The following is a 25,152-nucleotide window of genomic DNA, read 5'->3' as shown; positions in this document are numbered from 1 at the left end:
TACCTCTCAAGGGTAGCTGACTTTCTATAGCTGCACATCCATCTGGTCTGAGATGGACAGTATTACCTAGCAGGATGCACACTGTACCAACATGACTGACATCAAGAGCAACCGAGAATTGTACCTGCAGTACACAGCCTCGGCTCCCAGGCTGCTGGCCCGCATCTCCAGACTGCTCATCAGTTGCCGGAACGCAGGCATTTCTGTACCTAAGGGCATCAGGAACATCTTTGAGTTCACTTGGGAAGAACTCACTGCTGACCCCATGTTGCCTACCCCATCCAACATCGTGGGCCTAGAGATCAGCATTGGACCCCCACCCGTGGTGCTCATGGAATTAACCCCCGCACAGGCCCCTGTCCAGAAGAAGCCACCACCACCACCACCACCAGTACCACCACAGCAATTGCTACCCACATCCACTGGGTCAGCAAGGTTCACCCAGTCTCCCACCCGTGGCCACCTAGCACACTCTAGCCAGGAGACCCTGCACAGATTCCAGCGGCAGTCCATCCACCTGCTGACAGAGCTGCTCACCCTGAAGATGAAGGCCATGGTGGAGTCTGTGTCTGGTAAGGCTGGCTCACCAAATTCTTCTCCATTTTTTCTGAGCCCAGAAGGATCTGCCCAGACCAATGTGTGTGTGTCCACCACAGCCATCCCAGACAGGTATATAAGGGTATGCTGGGGCTAGGTGGCAGCCATGGGTCTGCTGTAGGAATCCAACCCCTTCCCACAACCCCCTCAGGAGTCATCCTCCCACCCCTTTCTGTTCTCCAGTTTTCCATCCCATTTCCTCAACATTGCTGAATCCAGACTGGAAGGTAGGCTGTGGAGAACAGTGTGAGGCCAGAAGTACTGAAGAGTGAGTTGTAGAAATGATGCAGCGGTAGAAGAGAGGAAGCACCCAGGAGGAGGGGGTAAATTGAGAGGACTAATTAGTGGTTAGCAAGATCATCCATGGCAAGGGTATAACCCCAAGATCAAGGAGGGGAAATAAAGCCGTACCAGTAACTGAGCCTTCTAGATGTTTCTAGAGGCTTCTAGATGTTATTTTACATACTAATGGCATCAGTACCCTGATCTGTGGGTAAGGAAGAAAGAAGGGTAAGCAGGGGAAGAGAGCAAAATACCACCTGACAGGTTTGGAGAGGTCAAGACCTTCCATTAGGAAGACCCTTATACTTGCTTACCCTAGGAGTAGATCTTCCATCTACCGTTATTTCCTTGGCCATTTACAGAGGTCCTTTCCTGGAAGCATTGGCCCCATGTGAGAGGAAAATGAGTTGCTTCAATGATTCTTTTAGTAGGTGCCAATCCCCTGGATATCACAAGGCGCTTTGTGGAGGCCAGCCAGCTCCTCCACCTCAATGCCAAGGAGATGGCTTTTGACTATCTGATCGGCACAATGGGAAGAAGTAGCCGGAGTGTTGGACAGATGGGAAAAGGTAGGTACCCAAGCTTCAGCCATTAGGTGGAAGTTCAAATAGTGCCAATAAGAATGCAAGATAGAAAGGTCAGATCACCATTTTAAACATTTGACCTCTCCAGAAGTTGAGGTGGGTTCTTAAACAGAGAGATTCTAGAGCAACATAGATTCTTAAATGCTGTAATTGAGTATGTAAAATGGTGCAGTTCCCCTGGAGAGCAGCTTGATGGTATCTGCAAGGCGGGAGATGATCTAGCATCTTATAGCCCAGCAATTTCTCTTCTAAGTCATTCCCTAGAGCTGTGCTTTTCAAACTATCTGTGGTGAAGGACCAATCTGTAAAACTGCCAATCTCATGTGGATTGACCTTTTCAAAAATATGATGTCACAGTAATGTCAGATTACCACCAAGTTTTCTAAATGTTTACTCTTAAGTTTTGAGCTCATCTGGTCATGGCCTGGTGTGGATTCACAGCAGTCCACTGGCCACACTTGAGAGTCACATTTGGCACACGTGCAAGTCATACCAAATGTTTATTGCAGAACTGCTTAGAATGGCAAGGAAAATAAAATTGGAAGCATTCTAAATGTCCCTCGACAGGAGAAATACAAATGGTAGTCTGTTTAGACAATGGAACATAGTGAGCAGTAAAAAACAAGCACTTGTACAGCATGGGGACTGTAGACAATAATATTGTAATAACTTTACATGGTGACAAGTGGTGACTACACTTACTGTGATGAACATTTTTAAATAAATATATTTTTAAAGTAATATTTACACCTGATGTGGGGCTCAAACTCATGACCCCAAGATTAAGAGTCACACACATCACCAATTAAGCTGGCAGGGTGCCCCCCTGGAGCATTTTGTAATGTACATAAATATCGAATCACTATATTGTACAGCTGAAACTAATAGTGTATGTGAACTGTACTTCAATTAAAAAGAAAATAATAAAAACCAAAACCAGAACTAAAACACAGAGATCAATATAGTTAAATCTCAACAAATAGTGTTAAGCAAGTAAAGCAAGTTTTAGAAAGATACATTTGGTATAATACTATTTAAATAAAAATTTAAAAATAAGTAACATATTGCATATGAGTACATTATGCAAAGTGTAAGTATAAAAGCGTGAAGGGGAATGCTAGGCGCAAAGTTGGAGGAAGTGTGCTCTGGAGAGGGGTGAAGGGGAACAGGATCTGGAAGACACAGCCATTCGGTCCTGTCTAATGTAGCTCTTAGGTGTGATGTGTGCTGACAGACCAAGCAGTTGGAGATATGCATGTAACTTCCGACTCACCCAAAACTCAACTACTAATAGCCTGCTGTTGACTGGAAGTCTTATTGATAACATCAACATGTTTGATTAACATGAACTTTGTATGTGTGTGTACCATACATTGTTTTCTTACAATAAAGTAAACTAGAGAATAGAGGATGTCATTAAAAAATACCTAAGGAATAGAGGGGTGCCTGGGTGGCTCAGTGGGTTAAAGATTCTGCCTTCGGCTCAGGTCATGATCCCAGGGTCCTGGGATCGAGCCCTACATCGGGGGGTCTCTGCTCAGCAGGGAGCCTGCTTCCTCCTCTCTCTCTCTGCCTTCTTCTCTGCCTACTTGTGATCTCTGTCAAATAAATAAATAAAATCTTTAAAAAAAAACCCTAAGGAATAGAAAATACATTTACAGTACTTAACCATTTTTATCAGAAAAAAATTTGAATGTAAGTGGACCCACACAGTTCAAAACCCATGTTGTTCAAAGGTTCATTTTGAATGCCTAAAAATCATGCTCACTGTTAGGAGGTTTCGTGGGGAAGCAAAAAACATTTTATCTCATCACCATTCACCCTTACCTGTAAAGTCCCTTCCCACCTAGCATCTCTCCCTGTCCACTGGATGTTGTCAGGATTCCCTAGATGGTCAGAGGCTCAACATCTGATAATATACATGTGCAGTACAAATAAATGGCACAGTAAAATTGCCATCCTTGGGGGGAAAAATGAGCTTCATGCGGTCAGTGGAAGTGATGTTGGGAAGCTGCTCAGCTCCCACGCAGAGCCTCTGATGCTGCCGCAGTGGAGCAGAACTAGTCAACTGCTGGAGACAGGAAGTTTGTCTGGGGCAGTGACCCCATAGAAAAAGGATGATTCGGTTATCAAAGGGTTAAAAATAAAAGCTGATAAAGGGGGGCACCTGGTGGCTCAGTCGGTTAAGGTTAAGGCTTACCTTAACAGTCTGCCTTCAGCTCAGGGCATGATCTCAGGGTTTTGGAATCAAGCTGGAGTGTGGCTCCCTGCTCAGCGGGGAGCCTGCTTCTCCCTCTGTCTCTGCCCCTGCTTGTGCACTCTCTGTCTCTCTTGCAAATGAATAAATAAAATTTTTTATTTTTTAATTTTTATTTATTATTTTTTTAAGATTTTATTTATTTATTTGACAAAGAGAGAGATCACAAGTAGGCAGAGAGGCACGCTGGGGGTGGCGGGGGGAAGCAGGCTCCCTGCTGAGCAGAGAGCCCGATGTGGGACTCGATTCCAGGGACCCTGAGATCATGACCTGAGCTGAAGACAGTGGCTTAACCACTGAGCCACCCAGGTGTCCTGGATAAATAAAATTTTTTAAAAAGCTGATAAAGCCTTTGGATATTTTTGCAAAGGCAAATATGGAGGGACTTGCGTTTTATTGCTCTATTGTATTTATTTTTCAGGAAAAAAAACCACCCCACCTCAAAAAAATGACACAGTCATTTTTATTGCTTTAAAGAACTAGTGTGTGTTTATAATACCAATAAAATTTTGTTAAATACAAGGTAAAATAAAATTATTTTGACAACATTTTTTTGAGAGAGAGAGCGTATGTGAGCATGGGAGGAGGGGTAGAAGGAGAAAGGAAAGAGAGAATCCCAAGCCGACTCCATGCCTAGCGCAGAGCCGGACTCAGGGCTTGATTACGAGATTGATTACTCAGGGCTATGATTACGAGAATCATGACCTGAGCTGAAATCAGGAGTTTGACACTAAACAGGTGCCTCTGTTTTGATAACTTCTGTGTTTTTTGAGCCTTAATCTAAGTATGCTTTTTTCTTTTTCCTTTTATTAAACTTTTTTACATTTTTAATTTTTAAGAAGATTTTATTTATTTATTTATTTGAGAGAGAGAGAGAGAGAAAACAAGCAGGGGAGCAGAGAGAGGGAGAAGCAGACTCCCTGCTAAGCAGGGAGCCCAATTTGGGGCTCAATCCCGGGACTCAGATCATGACCTGAGCCAAAAGAGCCACTTAAGTTTTTAATTTTAATTCCAGTATAGTTAACAACGTGTTATATTAGTTTCAGGTGTACAATATAGTGATTCAGTAATTCTATACATCACTCAGTGTTCATCATGATTCAGTGTACGTTAATCCCCTTCACCTGTTTAATTCCCCCACTTAATCCCCACCTCCCCTCTGGTGACTATCAGTTTGTTCTCTGTATTTAAGAATCTGTTTCTTGGGGTGCCTGGGTGGCTCAGTCATTTAAGCATCTGACTCTTGATTTTGGCTCAGGGTCATGGTATTGAGCCCTGTGTTGGGCTCCATGCTGAGCATGGAGCCTGCTTGGGGTTTTTTCTCTCCCCCTGCCCCTCCCCCTGCTTATGTGCTCCTCTGCGCCAGCATCAGAGGCTCTGCATGGGAGCTGAGCAGCTTTCCAACATCACTTCCACTGACCTCATGAAGATCATTTTTCCCCCAAGGATGGCAATTTTACTGTGCCATTTATTTGGACTGCACATGTATGGTTATCAGCATACATGGATTCCTGCACCTTGTGTTCTATATAGAGCTTAGAGATCCATTTCATTTGAGGGGGGATACTGTCTGATGGTCTGTTGCATGGGTAGGAAAGTCCCACCCAGCCCAGCTACCCACCCTCAGACCTGCCCATGATGCCCTCCTACCTGAATATAGTGTTCTCTCACCTTGAAAAGAAAATGGTTTTCACCATTAGCATTCTTCCTCATAAGGTGCTTGAGCATTCTTGCAGGATCGCAGACTTTCACCAGTGATACAGTGGTTTCCTGCATCCCTTTGTGGGTTGTGGTTAATCTGGTGCAGGAGAATTTGCAGAGAGCTGAGCTGAATTCTGGAGAGGCTTTGATGATTTCTGCATCCTGCTGCATTAGCAGACTGTTCCACCATACTCACTAGGAAATCTCTCACTTTTTGGCATGAGTGTTCCAGATACTCCTCTTTAAACAAGTCTAGAGTTTGAAAAAAAAAAAAAGTCTAACCAATAAAATATAAATGAAGGTGTGATCCATTTCTCTTAGAAAAGCACTGATCCAGGAAGGCCTTAAATTAGCCCTCATGGGGCATTAAAAAGAAGATTCAAATCCTGTTGATTTATTTTACATGACTTCTCTTTTTCTGGACCATCTTATTACATGAGGTAGACCAAAGCTGTAACTGGGTCTGGAGTAGTCGTCCCTTAAATCTATAGCCAGAATATTCCCCTTGCTAAGGTAGCATGTCCTTAGTGGTAATGGTAAGCCTGCATCCTGCCTTTTCTCCTTTCCAGTACATACTAATCCTGCCATGTCATGAAAGAAAACTCCTCCTTGATTTTTAGTTGATGGCAATATTATTAAGTAAAACATATACAAAAAAAGAAAGCAAATAATCTTGCTATCTTTACATAAAGCTATTTTTGATTTTTGTTGTCTCTTTTGTGGTTTTTCCATCTGTCTCTCCCTGTCTCTCTCTCTCTCTCTTTCTCTCCAAAAGTATTTTAACAATACTGCCATTTTCCTATTTCTCAGTTTCCTATACTGAGACACAGATGTTTGCCATCATAGTTATATGCTTTTAATAATTGTCATTTTAAGTGGATATAGACTTTAATGTTCTGTAATTAACCAAATGCTTATGTTTTCAGGTTTCTTACCATTAGTATAATATGCACTGTAATATGCAACTTTGGTTTCTATTGGTTATAAAGACTGATTTCCTAGAAGAGGGATTACTGGAGCAGAAAGTCTCAGTATGTGTACATCTCTTGCTAAATACTGTTTTCTAGATGGATTTTGTCTACACTAGCATGGTTGACCAGTTTTATCCTATCTTTATCAGTGTTAGCTTTTGTTAATTTCTGCTAAAATAGAAAATACTGAAAGTTGGTCCTGATTTCAACTTTTGGATCACTAGCAAAGGTTATTTTTTGCCTGTGTGCATTATCCAGTGTGCAGTCTCTGGTTACAGTCTTTGTCTATTTAGGAGGTCATGTTTGCCATTTTCTTTATGAATTTGAATGAACTGTAATAAATTGCTTAACATTTCCTAACAATTTTATGCCTAACTAGTGAAATGACCATATTTGGGGGAAGAATGAACAAATGATTTGATGAGGTTTTTGTAAGTGTGATCAAGATTTTCTACTAATGGGGTGCCTGGGTGGCTCAGTGGGTTAAAGCCTCTGCCTTCGGCTCAGGTCATGAACCCAGGGTCCTGGGATCGAGCCCCGCATCTGGCTCTCTGCTCAGCAGGGAGCCTGCTTCCCTTCCTCTCTCTGCCTGCCTCTGCCTACTTGTGATCTGTCAAATAAATAAATAAAATCTTTAAAAAAAAAAAAAAAGATTTTCTACTAGTGATGGGGGTACTAATTTTTTTTTAGACCTGAGCTGATCTCAAGAGTCAGATGCTTAACTGATTGAGCTACTCAGGAGCCCCAGGGGTACTAAATTTTAATTCTCAAGTGGTCAGATATCAAATGATTCTACATGAGACAGTGTGATTCTTCAAGAGACTGATCTGTTGAAGAAGCATCTGATTTCTGTGCCTTGGACAAGGGAATGGCCTGGTGTTACTCTTGCCACCTAGTGCAGCACTTATGTCTGCATTTACCCTCGCAGTTATCCTGTCACCTTTTGTGGTTGCTGCTCCCTGCTTCCTGCACTGGTGTCATTTCTCTCTTAAGGGATATTGTAGTGGGGAGAGGGTACTGTAGAAAGGAATCTCAAAGATTTCCCTTAGTTTCTCTGAGCCTCCTCATGCCTTAAAGAAGTCTTTTTCTTCCAAGATCTGGTTGTTTTGTAACAACCAGGGCACTTTAGGGTACCTACTCTACCACACCACTAGAACAGAAAGTCCATATTACATTTTTGGTTAAAAAAAAAATTGATTCATCACCCCCTCTGATTTCCATGAGAGACTAGACTCCAGGAATCAAACTGAGGGTTTTAGCAGGGAGCAGGGGTGAGGGATGGGTGAGAGCCCAGTGATGAGTATTAGGGAGGACACGTATTGCATGGAGCAGTGGGTGTTATACGCAAACAATGAATCATGGAACGCTCCATCAAAAACCAATGATGTACTGTATGGTGAGTAACATAATAAAAAATTATAAAATAAAAAAATAAAATAAAAATTGAAAAGTTGAAGAAAGAATCCCTTTGTGTTCCACTCCAGATTCCTTCATGAACACTCCAGCCATGGGAGTGAACATGCCTTACCAGCTTGTTTATGAGTCCTCCACTGGCTGTCTGAGCTTCTCCCTCTCAACTGGAAGAGAAGTCAAGAAGAAAACAGGTAACAGAAGATCCCATCAAGACCTCTTAGCCAATCTTTGGGGGTGGAGCTGGAGAGAGGGATAGAGGATTCCCAGTGTAGGTTGATGAGATGGCTTGATTTAGTTTTCTGATAGGAAGGATTAATGGCTGTCTTGGCTGTTGGCCGAAGCTATTGACAGATTCTGTCTCATGAAATTTGATATATCTAACCCAGCCACTCCGCAATGCAGTCTCATCATTTGACTGTTTACATGCCCTCCATTCCTGGTGGTGTGATTCACATCACATCATTTAAACACGTCCCTGATTCACCTGGGACAACATCCCTATCAAACCCACCTCTTCCACACCTTCAGTATCCCAAACTCATCTCCTCAGAGAGAGATCTGTGTTGCTCCTGCTCTCACAGTAGGTTGGACAACCAGTATCTGAAGAGAGGCATTTGGATACCAGACCTAACAGAATGTTCCAATTGGGCCAGTTAAGGAAGAAGAGAAAGAGAGAGGGCCCTGCTATTTCCACTGAGGAAGACACAAAACAGAAAGAAAGGCTTAAGAGAAAGAGCAGGTGGCAGATGAGACCAAACAGTATAGCAGCAACCATGCAGCCAGAAGCTCAGAGGAGAAAGAAGTTGGAGCTGGAGAGGGCAGGGCAGGGTCTCATGGAACTTCTGGTTATCTCCCGACCACTTTACTCAACCAGCTGTGATGGCAGATGGAGGAATGGGGAAGGCAAGGGAGGCATGTATTTGCAAAGAGGTGGTGGGAGGATCAGATAAGGTGGGAATGTTCAAAGACGGTCCATTTGATTCCCACAGACACTGGAGGTAAGTCTGGAAGTTGAGAAGTTTGGATATTACTTCTGACCCATCCTCATGGCTGTGTGATTTGCCTTCTGCCAGGCCTCATCTCCATATCAAGCTGATCCTATATCCTTTCAGTTAGTGAACAAATGTTTAGTGAACAATTACTAGTTGTCATTCACTGTTCTAAATCCTGGGGTACACATGTGGACTCTAAGACAATACCCTCCCAAATGGAGCTGACTTCTTTAGCTTCCTTGCTTGAAGTAGATTCAGCTGTCCTCTTTCCCCAGTTCCTTTACCCCTGCAGTAACCCACAGCATCATTTCTAACATCCTACATTATATGCTCCTGGTTTTATTATATCCACTCCTGAACTGGCCATAATTAAACACAATCCCTTTGAGAGAAAACAAAGTTATCTTCAAGATACACAGAGATTTCATGGTTTTTCTTTCTAATGACCTCGAGGGTGATGCTTTCTGTTTGTCTCTTTGTCTGTCTGGCTGTTTTCCTCTGCTACCCTACCAAGATGTGATTTGTCATCATGATATTGCATTTTTCTCACTAGATGTGTGTTCACAGTGCTGCATTTCTTATAGGTTCTTGATGTGTTCAGAAATTCATCTCATACATGCATGCTAGAATGGATGGTTAACTTTTCCTAATAGTTTATAAGTAACCATGTGATGTATCTTCCCCAGGAATGTGCCAATTTATGCTTATTTTCCTGACATAACAATTAGTGATGCCCATTTTCACTCTAAAAATTACTTTCCCAGTTTGGACATATTGTAGAATTATTCTGGCTTTAGACCACTTTGAATTTTGGACCTCTGTTATCTGTTCATGCACATGTGCTATGATACCTTACCAACTGCCCCCTTTGCAGTTCTAGGGCCAGGCACACTTGGAGCAGACAGGCTTCAAGAGTTGAGCCTACTCCCTGAGCTATGTCTGGAAAGTAGCCCAGCATTATGAAGAAGAACTGAGAGAAGTATATCAACAATGGTTCCTGGCTGGAACAAGAGGCTGTCATCCTCAAGAACTCAGGGCACCTAGGGCCAAGCCAGACATGAATGGTCAGACTAGAAGATGTTCCAGGAGGTCAGACAGCTGCTAGCTGGGCCTCTGGTCTTTGGTGGCAGGAGGATTGGGGGAAGAGACCAGAAACCAGTCATGGTGCAGATACCAGAGATGGTATTCAAGCACCAGCCAGAAAACCCAAGGCTTGATGACAGTGAGAAGACTTCATTCTGAGGTGCTCAGGGCTCAGTGGGTGCCTGAGCAGAGGCTTTGGCTTAGAACCAGTTTTCATTCATGAAGTTGAGCCTGCATATATTAAGGGAGAGCATGTGGCTCCAGTTGGGTGGGCAGCAGAGGCTCAGAAACATGTGGACCTCAGCAGATGTCACTGGAATTTCAGTCATGGAAGACCACCTCCACAATTTCATGTCACCATATCCTTACACCAACTAATACTTGCCATAAGGGGTTAACTGTGAAAATAAGTGCAATAGGCACAAAACATTGCCACCCACAGATTTGAGCAGGCAGAAGAAAGAATAAGCAAAGTTGAAGATAGAACTGTTGAAATTACTGAATTTGAAGCACAGAAAGAAAATGTTTTTAATAAAATGAATGGAGCCTAAGGTTACCTGTGGGACACCATCAAGGAGAATACATGTGCATTGTGGGAGTCTCAGAAGAAGAGAGAAAGGGACAGTGAGAATATTTGAGGAAATGTTGGCTGAAAACTTCCCAAACTTGATAAAAGATGTGAATATAAACATCAGAGAAGCTTGACAGACTCCAGGCAACATGAACTCAAAGAGACCCACACCAAGACACATTATAACTTTCGAAAGACCATGACAGAGAACCTGGAAAGCAGCAAGAGAAAAGCAAATCATTACATCCAGGGAATTCTCAACAACATTATCAGCAGATTTCTCATCAGAAACTTTGGAAGCCGCAAGGCATGTGGCCTCTGGGCATGTATATTCAGAGTGTTAAAAGGCGGGGGGGACCCAAAACCTGTCAGCCAAGAATCCTATATTCAGCAAAACTGTCCTTCAAAAGTGAGGGAACTATTAAAACTTTCCCAGATTGTCAAAACCCAAGGGAGTTCATGATTGCCAGACCTACCCTTCAAGAAGTGCTCAAGGGAGTCCCACAAGGTGAAATGAAACGACACTAGACAGTACCTTGAAGTTGTATGGAGAAATAAAGATCTCAATAAAAGTAAAGATATGGGCAATTATAAAAGCTAATATTATTGTAACTGGTTTGTAACTATACTTTTTGTTTTTTACATGATTTAAGAGACATACGTTTAAATAAAAATTATTAGTGTAAAAGTATTACTGTAACTCTGGTTGGTAAGTACAATTCTTATTTACTACGTAATTTAAAAGACATACATTTAAGAGCATTGTTATTTTGTGTTTTGGTGCACGTAGTATGTAAAGCTGTGATCTTGTGATGGCTGAAAGGGTTGAGGATGAATCTGTAAAAGAGGAGAGGTTTTTTGTGTTACTGAAGTTAAGCTAGCAAAAATTCAAATTAGAGTTTTAGAACTTTAGGATGTTAAATGTAAGTCCCCATGGTATCCCCAATGTAACCACAAAGAAAATAGCCATAGAATATACCAAAAAGCAAATGAGAAAGGAATTTAAACCTTTTATGACAATCAATATAAAGGAAACAGTATTGAAAGATATGAGGGACAAAAACCATAAGGCATATAGTAAACAAAAACTACAATAACAGAAGTCCTTCATCAGCAATTACTTTAAATTGAATGGATTAAACTATCCAATCAAAAGGCAGAGATTGGCAGAATGGATAAGAACACATGATCCAACAATATGCTGTCTATAAGAGAGTCACTTGAGATCCAAAGATTCAAACAGGTTGAAGGTGAAAGAATGGGAAAAAATCTGAAAGCAATGATGTTTTATATGTTGGCTAATTGAATTAAAATTTCTCAAAAAGGAAAAAAGAAAGGATGGAAAAAGATATTCTATGCAAAGAGTAACCAAAGAGAGCAGGGATAGCAATACTAGTATCAGACAAAAAACTTTAAATCAAAAATGTTTACAGGAAACAAAGGACACACTGTGTTAATAAAAGTTTCAATACAACAAAGAGATAATATAAATGTTTGTGCACCTAATGACAGACCATAATACTATCTGAAGCAAAAACTGACAGATTAAAGACAGTTCTACAATAATGTTTGGAAATTTCAATACCCTTCTCACAATAATGGAAAAACAACCAGGCAGAAGATAAATAAGGAAATAAAGGACTTTGGGATGCCTGGGTGGCTCAGTTGGTTGGACGACTGCCTTCGGCTCAGGTCATGATCCTGGAGTCCCGGGATCGAGTCCCGCATCGGACTCCCAGCTCCATGGGGAGTCTGCTTCTCTCTCTGACCTTCTCGTTCATGCTCTCTCTCACTGTCTCTCTCTCAAGTAAATAAATAAAATCTTTAAAAAAAAAAAGAAATAAAGGACTTAAATAACACAATAAATCAATTAGAAAACAACAAAAACAATACACATTCTTCTCAAGTGCACATGGGCCATTTTTCGGAAGAGGCCATATGTTAGGCCACAGATTGTCTCAATCAATTAAAAGAGAGTATCTTTTCTGACCAGAGTAGGATGAAGTTAGAAAGCAATAATGGAAGGAAAATTAGAAAAAAAAAATCACAATATTGTGGAAAGTAAATAATACATTCTTTAAATATTTTACTTATTTTTAGAGAAAGAGAGAGAGAGAGCAGGGAAAAGGAGGCGGGAGAGGGAAATTCAAGCTGACTTGCACTGAGAGCAGAGCCTGACACGGGGCTCAATTTCATGACCCTGAGATCATGACCTGAGCCAAAATCAAGAGTCAGATGCTTAACCAACTGAGCCACCCAGGTGCCCTGTAAATAACATTCTTAAACAACCAACACATGAAAGAAGAAACAAGAGCAGTTAGAAAATATTTAGAGACGAATGAAAATGAGAACATCATAAACCAAAACTTACAGGATACAGCAGAAGTAGTACCAAGGGGGAGAATTTATAGTCACAAATGATTACATTTAAAGACAAGAAAGATATCATATTAAAAAGCCCAAATTTACAACTTAAGGAAAAGAAAAATTAAAACCAAAGCTAGAAAAGGAAAGAATAAAGATTAGAACAGAGAGAAATGAGAGAATTAAAAAGCCACTGAAATCAAAAGTTGATTCTTTGAAAAGATCAACATGATTGATAAACTTTTAGCTAGATCAACTAAGGAAAAAAGAGATAAGACTCAATTACTAAAATGAATTGAAAGTGGGTACTCTACCGCTGATTCTACAAAAAAAAAAAAGGATTATGATAGCATACAATGAACAATTCTACACCAACAAATTGGATAACTTGCATGAAATGGACAGATTTCTAGAAACACAAAACCTACACAAACTGAATCAGAAAGAAGTAGAAAATTTTGATAGACCTATAGATACTAAAGAGATTAAATCAATAATCAAAAATCTCCAGCAAAGGGGCACCTGGATGGCTCAGTAAGTTGAGCATCTGATTCTTGGTTTCAGCTCAGGTCATGATCTCAGGGTCCTGTGGTTGAGCCCCACATCGAGCTCCCTACTCGGCCAGGAGTTTGCTTGTCTCCCTCCCTCTCTGCCGCTCCCCCCAACTCACACTCTCTCTAAGGTAAATAAATAAATCTTAAAAAAAAAAAAGACTCCCAACAAAGAAAAGTCCTAGATTTGACAGCTTTAGTGGCAAATTCTACCAAAGATTTTAATAACTAATTACAATCATTCTCAAACTTTTCCAAAAAAAGAAGAGGGAACACTTCCAAACTCATTCTGTGAAGCCAGCATCAGACAGAGGCATTACAACAAAAGAAAACCACAGACAATATCCTTTATGAACACTGAATCAAAAATATTCAACAAAACACTAACAACAGAGTTCAACAGCACATTAGGAATTATACACCATGACACCAAGCAGGATTTATTCTTGGAATGCAAGGGTGGTTCAACACACAAAACTCAGTCACAGAGTGAAGGGGAAAAAACCACAAGATCATCTCAATTGATGCAGAAAAATCATTTGACAATTCAACACCCTTTCATGATTTAAAAAAAAGTGAAGTAAATAGAAGTAAACTACCTTCACATGGTAAAAGTCATATATGAAAAACATAAAGACATAAACATCATACTCCGTAGTGGAAGACTGAAAGCTTTTAAGATCAGAAACAAGGCAAAGATATCCACTTTCACTCCTTTCTATTCAATACCAAACTGGAAGTCCTAGCCAAAGCAAGATTGACAAGAAAGGGGAATAAAAGACATTCAAATTAGAAAGGAAGAATTTATCTGTTTGCAGATAATATGATCTTTCATACAGAAAACCATGAAGATTCTACACAATAAAACCTGTTAGAATAAATGAATTCATCAAAGTAGCAGGATATAACACACAAATCCATTCATTTCCATATGCAAACAATGAACACTCTGAAAAGGAAATTACAAAACAATCCCAATAGCAGAAAAAAGAGCAAAATATTTAGGAATTAACTTAACCAAGGAAATGAAAGACTTGTACAATGAAAACTGCAAAGCATTGCTGGGAGTAATTAAAGAAGAAACAAATAAATGGAAACATATGCTATGTTTATGAATTGGAAGAGTTAAGATTGTTAAAATGTTAATACTATCCAGACTGATCTACAGATTCAAAGCAATCCCTATCAAAATCCCAATGATTTTTTTTATAGAAATAGGAAAATTTATCTTAAAATACATATAGAATCTCAAGGGACCCCTGAAGAACCAAAACAATCTTAAAAAAACAAGAAAAAATTGGAGGACTCACATTTCCTGATTTCATTACTTACTACAAAGATACAGTAATCAAAATGGCATGGTATTGATGTAAAGACAGATGTATATACCAACAAAATAGAAGAGAGACTCCAGGAATAAATCTTTGTATATATGGTCAGTTTTGACAAGGATGCTAAGATCATTTAATGGGGTATCCAGTCTTTTCAACAAATAGCACTGAGAAAACTGGATTTCCACTAGCAAATGAATGAAGTTGGATCTTTACCTAAAACCATATCTGAAAATTAACTCAAAATGGAACAAGGTACTAAATACAAGACCTACAACAATAAAATTCTTAGAAGAAAATATAGGCAAAATTTCATGACACTGGACTTGGCAATGATTTCTTGGATATAGTACAGCAACAACAAAAAAAAATAGACAAACTGTGGAGGGCACATATTGCATGGAGCACTGGGTGTGGTGCATAAACAATGAATTCTGGAACACTGAAAAGAAATTTAAAAAATAAAATTTAAAAACAGACAAATTGGACTTTGTGAAAATGTTAAATTTTGTACATTGAAAGACACTATCCATAGAGTAAGAAGGCAGAATGGGAGAAAATATTTATAAATCATATATCTGATAATTATAATTCGGACTAAATCAACAATGGGTATACAACAGTGTAAATGTATTTAATACCACTGGGCTGTCCACAGTAAGAATGGTAAGGATGGTAAATTTTTGTGAAGTGTATTTAACCACAATATATATATAAAAAAAATAATTTCAGTCCAAGTCTCAGTTGATATACACTACCCTTCATTGAAGGTCTGAGGTTAGCCAACATCAGAAAAGTGTTACAGTTGATTGAGATGGAGTTGAGACATTCTGCCTTTTTGTTTGTTTGTTTGTTTGTTTGTTTGTTTTGAGAGAGAGAGAGAGAGAGAGAGAGAGTGTGTGTGTGTGTGTATGTGTAGGGGGGTAGGGAATAGGCAGAGGGAAAGGAGCAGACTTCCCACCGAGCACAGAGTCTGATGCAGGGCTCCACGAGGGATTCCATTTAGGACTCCACATGGGGCTCAATCCCACAATCCTGAGATCGTGACCTCAGCAAAAAGCAAGAGTCAGATGCTTAACCGACTGTACCACCCAGGTGCCTTGGGAGAGAATCTCAAGCAGGCTCTACACACAGCTGGAGCTTGATGGAGGGCTTGATCTTACAACCCTGAGATCATGACCTGAGCCAAAATTAAGAGTCAGACACAACCAACCGATTGAGCCACCCAGCTGCCCCTGAGACCTTCTGTCTTTAATCAGAAATGTCAGAAGAGAATCACTTCAGCCCCCATGGCAGTCATGTGCACAGGCCGTCCTGGGGAAACATGGCTGGGCTCATCACTCTGCACACATTTGTTCCTTATGCATGCTTAATTGACTTGCAGAGCAACGTCTCTGTGTTACAAGTGACCTGCCAGGGATTCCTGTACCTGGAAACCATGAATGATGCCCACAGTTACTTTGACCCTCCGAAGATACTGCTCTCCTGCTCTCCCTGCCACCGCATCCCCCATCTGAGCATGATGTCTTAAGAAACCACTCCCTAAAACCCCCTCTCTAACCTCTTACTCTCCAGTAACAGGTAAATCAAAAAACTTAGAAGACATAACCGTGTCGTCCTTTCCACGAGGAGCTGGAATGTCTGCCTCTGACAGCGTGGAGTTCAGCGATCCCTGCCCCGAGGTCCGGGAGAAGCTGCAGGAGATGTGTCGCCATATGTGAGCACCTCAGTGGTTGGGGGCAGATGTGAGAGTTGCGTATGACCACCAGCTACCTGTTTGTGCATGAAGGGGAATTCACAGAAGTGCCTGAGCAGTGCCAGGAAGCGCTAGCTACCCAGTGCCCCCAACGACAGTATCAGGGGTCATAGCTGTCCCTCACACACTCTCCCATTCCCAGTCTCTCCCCCCACACAGTCCTTTTCAGTCCTTACTATAACCTGATGAGGAAGAGGAGGTATGCCCATTTTGCAGATGAGGAAACTGAGGCAGCCCAAGCAGATGGGTAGGTAAGCCATTGCCAGAGGTCCCACAGTTTGGTGGACCTGACACCAGGGTATTGATCTTTGCCTCCTCACAATTTGCAGGGCTCCTTACACTTTTAAGGCTTTGTGCCCTGAACATTTATTTCTTAACATAATTTGTCAGATGTTTTCCTATAACAATAGCAGCAGCAAAAATCCTTTCAGAGGAAAAAAAAACGTTGACATGGATGATTAATGATATCTATGATTCTGGGTCCCACGAGTCTTAGCAAGTTAGTCTATATTTCTCCAAAGACTCAGACCATTGGTCATAAAGGATTTAAAACCTAGCCCCATTTAAGGCAGACGTCTTGGGCTCCCCTGGGCCATTAATGCAGCTACAGAACACGCGAGGAGGGAAACCACCCAGCTTGCCCCTTATTGTGATATTCTGGAAGGAAGCTCTTTTATAACCTCAGGAGTGGGGAGTGTGCAGCACCTCCAGCTCCCCTACCAGGTCCCCCTTCTGTACTCGGTCCCACTCCATGGGTCCTTACCCTATTGCTGAAGGTAGAAGTTAGGCAGAGACTAGCTTCAGAGGACAGTTTCCCAGTTCTACCTAAAACTCCTGCTTTTAAGGATAGGGGGGAATGGGGCAGGCAGAGGTGCTCTGGGGACAGGGAAATGGGATGGGAGTCTTGGGAACTGGGCAGGGGCTGTAGAGAGAGTGTCCCTGGTGAGTAAGAGCCAAGTGGCTAGAAGATATGTTGGTCTCCTTCCCTGCAGAGAAGCGGAAAGGGCCTCGTGGAAAGGGAGGACTTTCTCCTGCCCCCTGATCTTTCGCAACTACAGGGCAAAGGTGCCCCCTCATCTAATGTCAGCCCCGAAAGGGGATGCTCAGACCCCGAGCTCCCACCACCCTCACCCTTCAGGTGCTCAGACCTCCGCTTCCACCCTTCACCAGCCTCCCGCCTACCACCACCCTCACTTTGTCCGGCATTCTCAAGAGTGGAAGGTATCCAAGAAGATCATCAAGTTCCATTACGCCTTCTATGATGGGTCCTCCTTTGTGTAGTATCCTTTTATTTGCTGCTGCCCCTTCTCCCCAGCAACTCAGCCCCAGAAAAGCCCTGGGTTTGAATAAGCCTGAGCATTTACTTTGGCTTTTCAACTGACCAGAAAAGCCTGGCGATATGTTCTTTAGGATATTAGGCATTTTTTGTTCAGGTCAGAGAGGCTCCCTTTGGAGAATGTCTGGGTGGGAAGCAATGCATCAAGAAGCCACCTCGGACCCCTGTGTTCCTTGCAGGGGTCCTGTTGCCCACTCCCCAACAGACAGTGGGGCTGGACCGGATGCCCAGCCCATTTGGCAGCAAGGCTCTGAGGCTGATTCTAGGTTTTGCAGTCTGAGTTGGATGAGACATCAAAAAGAGGAGCCACTAAGCCAGACATCCCTGTCCCTTCCTTGTAGGAATGGATGGTGTCACTCACTTCAGTGTCACAAAAGGAATTTGGTGGCAGAGCCAGGCCTTGATTCAGGGCCACTTCACCTCTATTTAGGTCTGTCCTCCTGGCGCAATTGTTTGGCCTCCCAGGATTCTTTCGTGGAGCAGAGAGCAGGAGATGGGGGGAAGGAAGATGGCCTTGTTTAATAATAAAACCACAGGGTACTCGGTGTCCCATACCTTTGGAAGAGAGGGAGCTCTCTGAACTGTCAAATAGGCTGCCAAGCCAAGCCTGCCCGCCAGTAGCCCCTCCACCGCCGCCCGCCCTCACTTCATTTGGCCTCTTCTCCAGCTGAACTGGGAATTCAGAATTTAAGTGCCTTGTCAAAGGCATCCTATTGTTTCTCTGACCGTAAATGAATCCATTCATCACACTCCTCTTGGCCCTGCTTCCAGGGAGGCCTGTGATATTGAACACAGCAAACTCCTTCCAGGGTAACTGCTGCTTACTGGGAGTCATGGGCTCTCCCTCCCCCCTTTCCTGATTCTTCATTGCCTTGAATAGGATCATCTCCCTGATCTCGAGAAACTGTGTGAATTCTGTTGCTCTCAGCAGAACCACAGTGGGTGACCTAGAGCACAGCCCTCCTCCTCTTCCCTCTGTCCCAGAATCCCGAGGTCCCCTCAGGTGGGACCACCCCAAACCTGCAGGCCCTGCTACTGGCATGCTTGACCCATATGCCACCAGTGACCACATCCTATCCTCCAACGCATTTCGTCTTTGAAAGTCCCAAGAGGCTGGGTTCTAGGCCCAGTTCTTCTTGGTGTCCCTGCCAGGTCACTTCATCTCTCTGGGCTTCACTTGCCAGAAAGCTGCCAGCCCCAATTGGTTTGTTCTTTGTCCACATCAGACCCCAGAACCATCCCAGTATTCATTTCATTTGGGTGTCATTCCCTCCATTGTCAGCATCTCCCGGATATCTTCCCACAACTGCTGATTCTCCCATCAAACTTCCCTCAAAGCCTTTTTTCCTATGCACGGACTCATCATACTTAAAACAAACTTTATTCACTGTGCTTAGCACTGTTCCCTTAGAAATACTCTGAGGTACTTATTTTTTTTTAAATATGAAAAAATGTACATTGCATAAAATTTCTCATTTTAACCAGCTTAAAGTGTGTAATTGAATAGCATGGACTATACTCATAATGCTGAGCAGCCATCTCCACAACCTAGTTCCAGGGCTTTTTCATCACCCTGAAAGCAAACCCCATGTTTGTTAAGCAGACACTCCCCGTTTCCCCTCCCCTACAGTTCCTGGCAACCGCTAACATGCTTTTTGCTTCTTTGCATTTACCTGTTCCAGATAGTTCATATAAATGGGATCATGCAGCATGTGGCCTTTTGTATCTGGCTTCTTTCCCTCACCATTATGTCTTCAAGGTTCATCCACATTTTACTATACAACAGTGCCTCCTTTTTAAAATTGGGGTATATCCAATTGAGTGGCAGTCAATGCATTTACAGTGATGCTTCCATCACTTTTCTCAAGTTCCACAAACTTTTCATCACCCCAAAAGAAAACCCTATGCCCATTCAGCCATCACTTTCTGTTTTCCCCTACCCTAGACCTAGCAACCACCAATATGTTTTTGTCTCTTTTGATTTGCCTCTTCTGGACATCTTATAAATCCTACCATATGTGACCTTTTGTGTCTGGCTTCTTTCACTGAGCATAATGTTTTCAAGGGTCACACATTATGGCACAACTCACAATTTCCTTTTTGTGGCTGAATAATATTCTATTATATGGATGTTCCACTTTCTTCTAATCCATTCATTTGTTTATGGACATTAGGTTTTCCCCACCATTGGACTACTGTGAACACCTGTTTTTAATTCTTTTGGGTCTATACATAGGAGTGGAATTACTGGGTCATAGTTCTATGTTTAATTTATTTAAGGCCCTCCAAAATGTTTTCCCCAGTGGCTCTGTGCCACGGTGCTATATTCCCCTACAATCTGTAAGAGTTCCAGGTTCTCCACATTCTTGACTATGCTTGATATTTTCCAGTTTTTAAATTCCAGCCACTCTAGTGGATGTAAAGTAATATCTCATTGTGGCTTTGAATGGTTTTCCTAATAACTAATGATTTCAAGCATCTTCATGTGCCTTCTTGGCATATCATCTTTGTAGAAATGTGTATTCAAGTCCTTCACCCATTTTTTTATTGTCCATTACTTATTGAGTTCCAAGGGTTGTTTATATATTATAGATACTAGATCCTTATCTGATAAATGATTTACAACTTTTTTCCCATCCTGTGGGGTGTTTTTTCATTCTCTTGATAGTATGAAATACTCTTTCATTCTCTTGAAGTATGGACATTTTTAATTTTTTTTTTAAAGATTTTATTTATTTATTTATTTGACAGAGAGAAATCACAAGTAGATGGAGAGGCAGGCAGAGAGAGAGAGAGGGAAGCAGGCTCCCTGCTGAGCAGAGAGCCCGATGCGGGACTCGATCCCAGGAACCTGAGATCATGACCTGACCTGAAGGCAGCGGCTTAACCCACTGAGCCACCCAGGCACCCAGGACATTTTTAATTTTTATGAAGTCCAATTTTTCTTTTCTTTTTTTGTTCCTTCTGCTTTGAGTTTCATATCCAAGAAACTATCCTTATGCCTGTATTGTCTTCTAAGAGTTTAATGGTTTACAGGTCTTACATTTAGGTCTTTGATCCATTTTCAGTTGATTTTTACATATGGTGTGAGATCAGGATCCAACTCCATCCTTTCTCAAGTGATATCCAGTTGTCCCATCTCTATTTCTTGAGGAGACTATTCTTTTGCCATTGAATGGTCTTGGCACCTTTGTTGAAGATCAGTCAATCGTTGATACATGAGTTTATTTTTGGACTCTCAGTTCTAGTCCATTGATCTGTATGTCAGTGCCACAGTGTTTTGATTATTGTAGCTTTGTAGTGAAGTGTTGAAATTAGGAAGTTTGACTCACCTTTTTCTTTTTTCAAGATTATTTTGGTTATTTGGGGTCCTGTGCAAGTCCATATGATTTTTAAAATCAAATTTCCTGTTTTTGTAAGAACAGATGAAATTTCTATATGCATTGTGTTGAATATCTATAGGTCACTGTGGGACATTTTGCCATGAACAATATTAAGACTGCCAATCCTTGAATACTAACAACAAATTATGTGAAATGCTCTATGAACAGCTGCAAGAATAAAAAAGTGATGAACCAAAGGAAATAATGTCATTTACACTAGCATCCAAAAGCATAAAATACTTTGGAATAAATTTAACCAAGGAGGTATCAGACTTCTACATCAAAAACTACAAAATACTGTTGAAATATATTAAAGAAGACTGAGATAAATGGAAAGACATCCCATGTTCATGAGGGACAACTGGTTTCTGTGTGTTGATTTTGTATCCTGCAACTTCCTTTGTGTGTTTCTAGGATTTATTTTTTACAAATGGACTATATCAGTTGTAGATATACAATTGTTCATATACATCTCTTATGATGTGTGTTTTTTTTATTTCTGTAAAGTCAGTAGTAAAGTCTCCACTTTATGATTTTAGGAATTTGAATTTTCCTTTTTCTCTAACTCAGTCTAATTAAAGGTTTCTCAATTTTTTTGATCTTTTCAAAGAATCAACTTTTGGTTTTGTTTGTTCTTCCCAGTGTTGTTCTTTTCTCTGTTCTATTTTTCTCTTTTCTAATCTTTATTATTTCCTCCCTTTGGCTAGTTTTAACTTCAGTTTTCTCTTCTTTTTCTAGTTCCTAAGGTGAAAATTATGGTTTTTGATTTGAGATCTTCTCTTTTAATGTGGGTATTTATAGCTATAAATTTCTTCCTGAGCTGCTTTCACATCATCCCATAATGCTGTTGATATATTACTCCTTTATTAAAAATTATAAATGAGAAATAATTTCAATACACAAAGACCAAACTACAACAGATTATTCCATAGGTTCAAGATTTTGAGACATTTTGGAAAGAGTTTTTTCTAAAGTATATCCTTTCCATGCATGGCATGGCAACATCATTCTTCTTTTAAATAGTTACTGGACAGGCATCAATTTTCACATCACCTATATTAAAAATTTGTATATAATTCACAAGTTGTAACTGAATCTACAAATTCTACCAAAACTACATTTTTGCAAAGATTCTCTGGGCACCTAATTGCAAGAATGAGTTTGATAATTTTTCAGTGAGATGACCTTTGTTATCAAAAACTGCTGGTTTTGCAAATACTTTATCAAACACATCATGAAAACTCGTAGCTCCTAAAGCCCAATATATGGAAACTGATTTTGAATCTGAAATAATGATGCAGTAAAATTTATCCTTGTCCTTCCTTATAAAGTTCAAAATTTCCACCATCCCTAGAATGAAAGATATTGATGTCCCTGCTTTTTTCACTTCATCTTCTCTTATACCGGCAACTTCCAAATACTTAAAAGATTCTGCCCTGAACCCTTTTTCATAAGAATTTTGTAGAAGATTTTTCTCTGGAGTGCACTGTACAATCCAGGTGTCACTATTGTCATCTATGATTGTATTGTCAAAACAAAAAATGAGCAGTTTTCATGGTTCCAAAAGCAAATTTGAGTTACCAGTATATTGTGTTCTTGTGGGGATGATTCTCTGAGCACTCAAAATGAAACCAACATAGTATTTCCAAGACAATTAGTTTTACTTCAGAATAGAGCTTATGTTAAACAGTCATGATAATCTTCAGCTTTAAATGTCAGCCAGCTTCTACGTACATTACTCCTACTCTGTATGCAGAGAACAAAGTCTTCTGGTTTGGAGCAAAGAAATGGAGATTTCCTAACTCCAGCATTATTACAGTGGAACACTTGACAGTCTGCCCTGAATGTAGGTGTGAGCACCTGGTTGGGGGTCATCCCCTGTGAAGAACACGTTGGATGAGGATGGGAGCACGAGACTGGGCCAGATTCCCAGGGCTCCTCAGTGTCCCAGCCAAAATGTCAACTGCTGTCCTGGCCTCTGTGGCTGCTTCCTCAGACTCTGCCCTCTGACCTCATTCCCATGCCTTATTCCATAAGTTTTGATATATTGTATTTTTGTTTTCACACTTTCAGCTGTTTTCTAATTTCCCTTGTGATTACTTCTCTATCCACTTGTTTAAAGGTGTATTGTTTAATTTGCACCTGAGAATTTTCTAAATTTCCTTCTGCCATTGATTTCTAATTTCATTCTGTTGTCAGAGAAGGTACTTTCTATGATTCCAATCTTTTCAAATTTATTGAGACTTGTTTTGTGGCCTAACGTGTTGTCTCTACCAGAGAATGGTTCTGTGGACTCAAAAAGAATGTGTATTCTCTATTGTTGGGTGGAGTGTTCTGTTAGGTCTAGTTGGTTTATAGCAGTGTTCAAATTCTTTATTTTCTTTATTGATCTTCTGTGTAATTGTTCTATCCATAATTAAAAGTAAGGTAGTGAAGTTTCCCAACTTCTATTGTAGAACTATTTCTTTTTTTAACCCTGTAAGTTTTTGCTTCATATTTTTTGGGGCTCTGCTGTGTATATGTCTATAATTGTATCTTCTTGAGGTATTGACCTTTTTCTCAATGTGCAGTTTTCTTCTTTGTCTCTTATAAAAAATGTTAAAGTCTTTTGTCTCTGATATAAGTATAACCACCTCTGCTGTCTTTTGGTTACTAGTTGGATGGAATATCTATTTTCCACCATCTGGCTTTCAACCTAATTGTGTCTTTGTATCTAAAATAAGCTTCTTATAGACAGCATATATATATTTAAACATATATATGTATATATATTTAAATGGATTTTAAACATAATCCATTCTGTCAGTCTGCCTTTTTGTTGGAGAATTTAATCCATTTTTATTTAATGTAATTGCTGATTTGGAAGGGCTTGATTCTGTCATTTTACTATTCATTTTCTATATGTGATATCTTTTTGTTGTTGTTGTTCTTGAGTTCCTATACTATTACCTTCTTCTCTGTGTTGAACTGATTTAGTATGCCATTTTTATTCTCTCTCATTTTCTTTAGTCCATATCTTTTGGGTTTTATTTTGTTTTGTTTTGTTTTAGTGTTTACTCTGGTATAATGGATTGAATAGTGTCTCCAAAATGTATGTTCATCTGGAGCTTCAGAATGTGATCATATTTGGAAGTAGGGTCTTTGCAGATATGATTAATTAAGATTAAGTCATATTGGCTTAGGGTGGAGCCAAATCCAATCAAGAGAAAACAGACACACAAAGAGGAAAGAAAGATATGGGCCCTGTCAACACCTTGTTTTCAGACTTCAAACATCCAGAACTGTGAGAGAATAAATTTCTCTTGTTCAGGTTATCAAGTTTGTGGTCTGGATATTATGGAAATCTGAAGAAACTAATACATTTGATTATTACAGCTGACAACAAACTAGTTCATACTAATACCAATTTAGGCTTAATAGTACACAAAACTCTGCTGCTAAACAGCTCACCCTTCCTCCTTTATGTTGTTATCATAAATTACATCTTTATATATGAATGTGTGCCATTAACATAGATATACAATTAGTGTTTTGTATCTTTGTCTTTCAACTTAGCTGGGGTAAAAAGAGAAATTATAAACCAAAAATACAATAATATTGGTTTTATATTTACTTTTATAGTTACCTTTACTGGTATTTTTTTTTTTACTTGTATTGCTTTTAATTATTATCTAATATCCTTTCATGTCAGCCTAACATTTCCTATAGGGCAGATCTACCTATGGTGAACCGCCTCAACTTATGTTTATCTAGAAAGTCTTAATTTCTTCATTTTGTAGGATAGTTTTGCTCAGTATAGAATTATTGGTTGATAGCTTTTTTTTTTTTTTTTTTTTTTGGCTGTTTAAATATTTCATCCCAGTGCCTTCTGGCCTCCATGGTTTCTGATAAGAAATTGTCCATATCTTCATTAAGTATCCCACATACATGATGAATCTCTTTTCTCTTGCTGCTTTCAAGATTCTTTGTCTTTGTCTTTT

At 40.3% G+C, this 25,152-nt stretch overlaps 1 protein-coding gene and 1 pseudogene across 3 annotated transcripts in view; one reads left to right on the top strand and one right to left on the bottom strand.

Annotated features, from left to right (window-relative positions):
* The window catches only part of C1H3orf20 (chromosome 1 C3orf20 homolog), an 89,569-nt gene that overhangs the window by 9,250 nt on the left and 55,167 nt on the right, over positions 1-25,152 (top strand). Inside the window, exons 4-9 of one of the 3 annotated variants that reach the window (XM_032308346.1) lie at positions 12-572; positions 1,308-1,448; positions 7,877-7,996; positions 8,795-8,803; positions 16,273-16,414; positions 17,446-17,733. In XM_032308346.1, the coding sequence (XP_032164237.1) occupies positions 92-572; positions 1,308-1,448; positions 7,877-7,996; positions 8,795-8,803; positions 16,273-16,414; positions 17,446-17,733 (1,181 nt within the window). In that variant the 5' untranslated portion in view covers positions 12-91. Of the gene's footprint in view, positions 1-11; positions 573-1,307; positions 1,449-7,876; positions 7,997-8,794; positions 8,804-16,272; positions 16,415-17,445; positions 17,734-25,152 lie in introns of those variants that run through there. The other 2 variants (XM_032309036.1, XM_032309781.1) reach the window with 2 other exon arrangements.
* LOC116567050 lies at positions 22,028-22,724 on the bottom strand (annotated as a pseudogene).

This window comes from Mustela erminea, chromosome 1, assembly GCF_009829155.1.
Source record: "Mustela erminea isolate mMusErm1 chromosome 1, mMusErm1.Pri, whole genome shotgun sequence".
In the NCBI taxonomy this organism is placed as follows: Eukaryota; Metazoa; Chordata; class Mammalia; order Carnivora; family Mustelidae; genus Mustela; species Mustela erminea.
The sequence above is the reverse complement of the archived record's forward strand: the minus strand, read 5'-3'. Positions and strand labels throughout refer to the sequence as shown.